This window comes from Anoplopoma fimbria, chromosome 10, assembly GCF_027596085.1.
Source record: "Anoplopoma fimbria isolate UVic2021 breed Golden Eagle Sablefish chromosome 10, Afim_UVic_2022, whole genome shotgun sequence".
Classification (NCBI taxonomy): domain Eukaryota; kingdom Metazoa; phylum Chordata; class Actinopteri; order Perciformes; family Anoplopomatidae; genus Anoplopoma; species Anoplopoma fimbria.
Window position 1 is genome coordinate 24,184,173 of NC_072458.1, and position 8,851 is coordinate 24,193,023.

At 42.5% G+C, this 8,851-nt stretch overlaps 1 protein-coding gene across 2 annotated transcripts; it reads right to left on the reverse strand.

The window, feature by feature from the left end:
• Positions 1-731: 731 nt before the first annotated feature.
• mindy1 (MINDY lysine 48 deubiquitinase 1) lies at positions 732-8,851 on the reverse strand. 2 transcript variants are annotated; one of them, XM_054605546.1, is made up of 13 exons: positions 8,804-8,851; positions 7,218-7,366; positions 6,658-7,036; positions 6,284-6,535; positions 5,953-6,155; positions 5,556-5,613; positions 5,308-5,372; positions 4,891-5,049; positions 4,672-4,774; positions 4,216-4,358; positions 3,793-3,987; positions 3,059-3,232; positions 732-2,941 (listed from the first exon to the last, which is right to left on the reverse strand). In XM_054605546.1, exons 3-13 carry the CDS (start codon positions 6,983-6,985, stop codon positions 2,870-2,872), a joined length of 1,752 nt encoding a protein of 583 aa, XP_054461521.1. In that variant the 5' UTR covers positions 6,986-7,036; positions 7,218-7,366; positions 8,804-8,851; the 3' UTR covers positions 732-2,869. The 2 variants fall into 2 exon arrangements, with proteins under 2 accessions (XP_054461521.1, XP_054461520.1); XM_054605545.1 differs by having other exon boundaries at positions 6,658-7,366.

The window sequence follows — 8,851 nt, forward strand, 5'->3', positions numbered from 1 at the left end:
GGTGAGTCTGACAGACGGTTCACCGTTTATCCAGACAAAGAAGCCCATGTACACCAAAAAAGACTTTAGGATAAAAAGGGGTAAATATATATATATATTCACAGTAATTCAAAATAAATAAATAATAATAAATAAATAAAAAATTACAACTGTGTATTTGGGCCATTATAGGAATAAAAAGATTACAGTGGTAAAAAATAAATATTCTCAGTTAGTCAAAATAAATAAATAATCCAATCTTTGTAATCAGATTTATTTTATACTGGAAATACTTCTCATTTTAAAATCACCATTTTATCAAAACACCCTGCCTTTGATGAGACGTTTCCCTGATTTGGGTCTATTTAGAAGAAAAAGATTCTTTCTCATGAATTTGAGTTTTTTTACCTGTAATATGAACCGGCTCCATCATTGTTTTCTTCTTTCTAGAAGTTCTGACTTTGTAAAACAAAGTTCAAGTTTAATTAAAGTTCAGTTAAAGTCAAAATTACAACTTTTTAAGTAAATTTATGAGATATTAAGTGAAATCTGTGACTCTATAAAACATATATATTACTAATACTTACATTAATACTCTTGTTCATCCTACAGTATAAATAGTGTAAACATCAATAACTTATGTAAAATGCTTGTTTTTGCTTCCATACAGAAGTTTGAAACGATGTTAGAGGTTTGTGATAATCGTCATCTTAATGAGAGTAAACGACAACAACAAACAAGTCGACACCAGACAGAGTTGGATTTTGTTTTTACTGATAATTTGACATCATGACAAATTAAATACAAAGCTTAAACAGGCCGACGCCTTTTAAAAACACCGGACGACAACAGGAAGTACCGGCGACGCCCCGAAAACACAGAGAGAGGCATGATGGGAAAGTTTTAGTGATGAGAGAAAAGACTTATTTAACGTGGCTTTAAATCAGGACTCGTGTTCCTGAGTCGGTCAGGAGTTACAAGTGAAAACAGGTCTCCGTCATTAATTCATATAATATGATATAATATAATATAACATAACATAACAACATAATATAATATATTATATAATTAATATAATATAATAACAAGGTTTTAGTCCAAAATGTGCTTAAAGTTCAGTTTGTCTCGTTTCAGTCCCGACAGAACAAAAACATAAAAGTGATCCAGAACAGCAGATTTTAAATGTACGGAAGCCCGGAAAGGGCAAACCCAGATGTTAGGATCGTAGATCTAACTCACTAAATAATTAGTTCAAATAATAAAAATGTAAAAAATATGAGGGAAGTCATGATTCTCTTATTAAGAGACAATTATGAGATATTAGGTCATAAAATATGAGTTGAGACAAATAATTAATGTTAATTGAATCAAAATTATGTTAAATATTAAGTTTGTTTTATTCTTACAAAATATAAATTCAACATTTTTTTATTTCTATTTCTTATTTATGACTTAATACGATTCAATGTTTTTGACCTTTGACAAATTAATCATTTTTAAGTAATTTTATCTATTCTAATATATTTTCAGTCACCTCCGGGCTTCCATACAAAGATAAACGTTTAAAATAAGGACGCTCTGGGCATCGGGTCCATCAGATGTTTGTGTGAATGAAATCATTACTTTTGGATTCTGTTATTAAATAGCGATGCTTTTGATTCAGAGGTTTATTAAACAGTAACACTTTGCTGTAATTAACACATTTAATCAGAGTTACATCATAGTGGAAGTAAGAATCCTAAAACTACATAAATGGTTGTTTTCGTTTTTAAGAACATTCCTGTTTTTGTTGCTACAGAGTTCATTAAGACAACCAATAATCAATAAGCAGCTGAGGATTAAAACAATAATATGATTTCAATCAACAGGAGAAACTTAGTTTGACGTCAGAGCTCATTTTCTGCCTTCGTTAATAAAAAAGAATCTGCTGGAAAACTAAAACCAGTGAAATCTGAAGGGACTTTTGTATTGAATCACTTGTGTATTATTATTATTATTATTATTATTTTTATTATTATATAAAGAGAGAGATCGGTTTCACCAGAGGAGGTCGGACATCTTTGATGTTCACGACTGTAGTGGAGCTCATTCCTGAACCAGTGACGAGGTGAAACTGGTCCCATCACATAAAAATAAAGATTAAATGAGCAGATTTTTCCACCGGTTTCCCTTCTTCCTTTAACGTAGCGTTCTCTAGTAACGAACAGCTTCAGTAAAGATGAATAGCTTTGACTTCATAGATCAGTTATGACACATTTATAATCATCCGTTCATCCTTCAGTCATCTTTAGTTCATCAGATAGAAATCCAACAGTTTGACATTGTATAATTTATTTATTAGCCTTTAAAACTGCTGAATTGTTATTTAATTATTGAATTTGTGATTTGAACAAATGCTAATTCAATGTGATGGTTACTACATCACTTCCTTCCTTAATTTCTGGTTATTTTATATTTGACCATTTTTGCTTAGTTTTCATAATTGTTTCAGCTCTAAACTATTTAAATGGTTCAGAGCTGATCATCTAAGATTAGTAAATACCTTATTGGCCCTTAATGAAGCTGTTAGTAACAACATGAAACCCTTTATGCAACAGACGGACCTGGTTTACACCAGACTTTAATTTCTCACATTTTTACAAACTTTTCCAAATCTGGAATCACGTCTGAAACCAACTGTGTAACAAAGCACTGGGGTTTGGCATCGAGCTGAGTGTGTGTGCGTGTGTGTGTGTGTGTGCGTGTGCGTATGCATGTGCGTGTGCGTATGCATGTGCGTATGCATGTGCGTGTGCATGTGCGTGTGTGTGCGTGTGCGTGTGACCTCCTCCCCGCTGCAGACGGACTGGATCGGGGGTTTGGTGGTTGGTAGTAGAAGATGAAGGACAGTCTATAGGACGACACAGTCTGAGTCCTTCTCTCTTCTCCTGGCTCCGCCCTGCTGTGACCCCTGACCTCTGACCTGGAAACACAGTGACATCATCATCAAAACAACACAAGCACACATGAAAAGAGCCTCAAGAACATTCACTGTGTAGTATTAGTACGCATTAGTACTTTCTCAACCATGCGGTCTCACCGGCGGTGCTGCCTGCAGTGATCCCTGTTGCTGCGGTTGCTGTTGTTGTTGCTGCTGGAGTTGCTGCTGTTGCTGGTATTCCTCCTGTTGGAGCTGTTGGGCCAACTCCAGGTCACTGAGGGGCCCCGGGGCCCCGCCCTGCTGCTGCTGCAGGGACACCGCCACCAGGTAGTCCTAAGACCAACAAAGAAGACAAATCACAACCAGGTAGTCCTAAGACCTAACTTACCTGGTCTACCCGTCTCACCTGGTCTACCTGTCTCACCTGGTCTACCTGTCTCACCTGGTCTACCCGTCTCACCTGGTCTCACCTGGTCTACCTCACCTGGTCTCACCTGGTCTACCCGTCTCACCTGGTCTACCTGTCTCACCTGGTCTACCCGTCTCACCTGGTCTACCCGTCTCACCTGGTCTACCCGTCTCACCTGGTCTACCTGTCTCACCTGGTCTACCCGTCTCACCTGGTCTACCCGTCTCACCTGGTCTATCTGTCTCACCTGGTCTACCTGTCTCACCTGGTCTACCCGTCTCACCTGGTCTACCCGTCTCACCTGGTCTACCTCACCTGGTCTACACCTCACCTGGTCTACCCGTCTCACCTGGTCTATCTGTCTCACCTGGTCTACCTGGTCTACCCGTCTCACCTGGTCTACCCGTCTCACCTGGTCTACCTGTCTCACCTGGTCTACCTGTCTCACCTGGTCTACCCGTCTCACCTGGTCTACCCGTCTCACCTGGTCTATCTGTCTCTGCTGCTCCTGGGCACTGGGAGGCAGGATTGTTGTGGGTGGAGCTCTCTGAGGAGGATGACACAGTCTGAAGTCTGAGTCGCAGAAGTTTCCGTCTCCCTCGACATTATGAAGAGACTCCCAGACCAAACCCTCCTCCTGAAGGAAGCCCTGATCCGTCACCAACAGGTACAGGTGACCCTGAGAGAGAGAACACTTTATTAACAACAGGTGTGTGTGTAGCTCCACCTTGTGTTTGATCATGGTACTGAAGTGTGTGTGTGTGTGTGTGAAGTGTGTGTGTCCACCTTGTGTTTGATCATGGTACTGTGTGTGTGTGTGTGTGTAGCTCCACCTTGTGTTTGATCATGGTACTGAAGTGTGTGTGTGTGTGTGTGTGTGTGTGTATGTGTGTGTGTGTAGCTCCACCTTGTGTTTGATCATGGTACTGAAGTGGTTGTTCCTGAAGAACACAGAGATTTCTCCCTCCGTGGCCGTGGTGTTGAGCTCACACAGACCGTGATACGACAGCTGGGTCGCCGTGGACTCCAGGAACTGCTCCGCCACCAGACCTGCAGGAAATACACACAAACACACACACATAGAAACACACAAACAGAAGGGTGTTTGTTCAACGGGAGTGACCATATATGGACTGAGGAGGAGTGAAACAGTGACTTCACTTTTCAGAACCAGATGTTTCCACCTGTGCAAGATACACTGACTAAACTTCAAAGGTGTGTCAGAGTTCAACATTAATGTTATTCTCTTTCATTTTAGTTTCCCCTTATTGTTGAGCCCTGTGTGTAGTTGAGAGTGTGTGTGTGTGTGTGTGTGTGTGTGTGTGTGTGTGTGTGTGTGTGTGTGTGTGTGTGTGTGTGTTACCTTCACTGACTCGGCTGCTGTCCGTTGAGTGTTTGTAGTCGATGATTTTCTCCACCAGCTGGTTGTAACTCAGTTTCCCCACAGAAGCCTCCATCTCTGGACTCTGAACACACGAGGAGGCGTTTAGAGTCTAAACTACTACTCCATTACAGATTCACGAACAACAAAACTTAACACACACGCACACACGCACACGCACACGCACACACACACACACACCTGTGGGTCGACCAGCCAGCCGTGGTACAGCGGGATGTTCAGCAGGTCGAACACGATGCATTCAGGTGTGTACTCGAAGTCCGTCACTCCGGTGAAACGCACGTTAACGTCCAGACCTGTGGACAGTTTAGGGAGCACGGCCATGGCATCGCTCATGTTCTGACACATGTTCACACACACACACACACACACACACACACACACACACACACACACACACACACACACACACACACACACACACACACACACACACACACACACACAGTTTTATGCCGAAGTTTCAAACACATTTCAGATTTCCTGCCTGAATTTTACTCCAGTTGCCTGGTTTCCTGTGAGGCTGAGGGTAAAAGTGTGTGTGTGTGTGTGTGTGTGTGTGTGTGTGTGTGTGTGTGTGTGTGTGTGTGTGTTTACCTGTTGGAAGTTGAGCTCCATCCCGTCGGCCTTCTCTCTGGGTGTAACAGACAACACACACTCTCCTGCAGAACAAACAAACACACAAACACCAGTCTCGGTTTATGAAATTTTAAAGGAATGTGTGTGTGTGCGTGTGCGTGCGTGTGTGTGTGTGCGTGTGTGTGCATGTGCGTCTTTAAAGAGCTCTCAGACTCCCAACAGGTGAACTCAGCAGCTGATTGGCCGACAGCTCTGCCTCCTCTTACCCAGGTGAGCCATCAGGTCCTCGGCGGTGACGACTTCAGTCTGAGCCGGAAGTTTAGCCTGAAAACACAAACACAGAGTTACTACAAAGTACAAATACTGCCAAGTACAAATACTACCAGGTATTTATTAACAAAAACATGTCACTTTGTTTCTGACGGTGGTCGAATTACTACTTTTACTTGGTTACAAGTAGTATTACCACAATATAGATTGTATATACATGTAAAAGTATTCATCACGCAGAATAACATATTATATGTATATTATGTATTAAATATATAATATATTATGTATTAAATACATCACATACTATGTATTAAATACATCATATACTATGTATTAAATACATCATATACTATGTATTAAATACATCATATACTACGTGGGTGTGTGTACCTTCCAGCGGAGGAACAGAGTGTTCATGATGGCCAGCAGGGGGCAGGGTCCGTTCTCGCTCTGAGTGATGATGGGCGTCTTCTTCTCCTTCCAGGTGATCCACTTCACCAGGTAATATGCCGGCATGGACGGCCCCGCCTCCGGAGCAGCAGCTGTGGAGGAGGAGGAGCCAGCAGCAGGAGGGGGAGGAGCCACAGCGCCCCCTGTGGACAGGAGGACAACTACAGTCACATATACTGACGCAGAGAGAGGGCAGGAAGTACTCACATTCTTTACTGCAGTAAAAGTACTTTATGACTTTCATGATGTTTAAAACTCAAAGACGTCTCACCAGCAGCCTCCGGCGGGTCCTGATCCTTCAGACCGGGGACCTCGGTGGACGGGGAGCAGCCCTCCCCCCCGACAGCCGAGCAGGACGAGGACAGGCCGTCCTCCACGTCCAGGGAGCTCCCCGGGACCGGGACCCCTTCAGACAGCTCCAGACTGGGGATGGAAAAGGACGCAGAGTCGGTGGACTCACGCTGGTCGTCTGAGCCGCCGGCCGTCAGCACGGAGGAGGACTCCTCCAGGTCCAGGTCTAGACCTGAGGACACAACACACATTACATCAGAGACCACGGAGGAGGACTCCTGTAGAACAAAACATGTAGAAGAACACTTGTAGAACAAAACGTTTAACATTCCTGGACCTGGTCTGACCCCTCACCTGGCTCTCCTCCTCGCTCCTGTCCTCCTTCGGTCTTGATGTGTCTGAGTAGAACCGACAGAGATTCTTCTTCTGTGGTGACGGCGGTGATCGTCCCGTTTTCAGACGACAGCGAGGACGTATCCGGCGGCGTGGGCGTGGCCTCCTCCTCCTCCTCCTTCAGGACTTTGGTGGGAAGAGGACTGTCTGCGGCGCCGTTGCTGCTCGGGACCTCCGTTGACCCGCCCGTCGCCGTGGTTACGATCAGTTCTTTCGAGATGTTATCCTCTTTGTTGTGTTCGATCAGCAGATCTGCTGCCGGCGGCGCCGAGCTGGACTCCGCCATCATCGGCCGACCCGTCGACGCTGTTGAGCCGAGGCCGGCGAGAACAAAATCCTTCTGAACACAAATACCACGAGTAGAAAAATAAATCAAGACACTGAAGGCCTCATGGGAAAAAGGTCGCTCTGCTCTCAAACGTCAAAGTGTTGCTTTAAGACGGAGGCGTAGCCACAACATGGCCGCCGGGGGGGCAACCTCCCGTCTTCTGAGCAGAGACCGACTCACGAAACAAACACACCTATCGGTCAGACTTTGAGCATGGCATTAAATATATATAAGAATAAACTCTCTTCTTCTTCTTCTCTCCTGCTGACAGGAAGTCGTGAGCAGGATGAGGAGTAGTCTTTGTTGTCTGTCAGCGGAGTGTCAACACACTTCCTGTCAGACCTGAGGAGAAACAAACCAGAAACACAAATGGTTAAAGTGTCTGTCAGTCAGGTGATCAATATTGTGATTTAGGAGTTCAATCTGTAAACAAATCAATTATTTCAGATGATTTGATCCTAAAAACATTCCTCACAAACCAGAGCTCATATCTCACGTTTAAAAACAAGAGTCTGGATGCTACATTTCCCACAATGCACCTGGACAGGTCTCTCAACACAGATGCTGAGCCTGATGACATCACTATGACATCAGCGGATTTCTCAGACAACGAGGTCGTTTTATCTGTAAAAAATATTTACCTCTGAGATGTAGTACACTAACAAGTACTATATGTACCTCTGAGATGTAGTACACTAACAAGTACTATATGTACCTCTGAGATGTAGTACACTAACAAGTACTATATCTACCTCTGAGATGTAGTACACTAACAAGTACTATATGTACCTCTGAGATGTAGTACACTAACAAGTACTATATCTACCTCTGAGATGTAGTATAGGAGAGGTAGAAAGTGACACAGAATTGAAATACTTCCATACTTAGGTACCTTAAAGCTGTACTAAGGTAAAGCACCTGAGTAAACGTACTCACTAACATTCCATCACTGGGAGTAGTTGTCATCATTATTATTATCATTATTATTTTTTTATTATTATCATTATTTTTGTATTTATTATTATCATTTTTATTATTATTATCATTTTTATTATTATTATTATCATTTTTATTATCATTATTCTTTTATTTATTATTATTATATTTTTTTATTATTATTATCATTATCATTATATTTTTATTTATTATCATTTTATTATTATCATTTATTATTTTATTTATTATTATTATCATTTTTATTATTATCATTATCATTATTATTATTATCCTCTGAGCTGAAGTTACTTCCTGATAAGGTCAGGTGACCACACCTGGTCTCACTGCTGGAGAACCGGATCTATATCCAGCTGTTGTGTTCTCATATCAATACATATACATATATATATATATATATATATATATATATATATATATATATATACATATACATATATATATATATATATATATATATATATATATATATATATATATATATATATATGCATATATACATATATATATGTATATATATACATGAGAACACAGTCCATGGTGTGAGTGAGGAGCGTGTTTCCGTACAGAGACAGTCAGCGTGTCCTCCTCTCTCCTCCTCCTCTCTCCTCTCCTCCTCCTCCTCCTCCTCCTCAACAACACGCTTCCCCCCCTGCCTCTGTAAGCAGCTTTCTCTCCGTGAGTAGCATGACGCTAGTTAGCATGACGCTAGTTAGCATGACGCTAGTTAGCATGACGCTAGCGCTACCAGCTAACTCAGCCTAGTTATCCGTTGCCCCGCAACACGCCCCCCCCCCAGAGAGACCCGCAACACCCCCCACTCACAGCGGTCCGGGCTCAGCGGGTCCGGGTCCGGGTGTAGCGGGCTGCTGT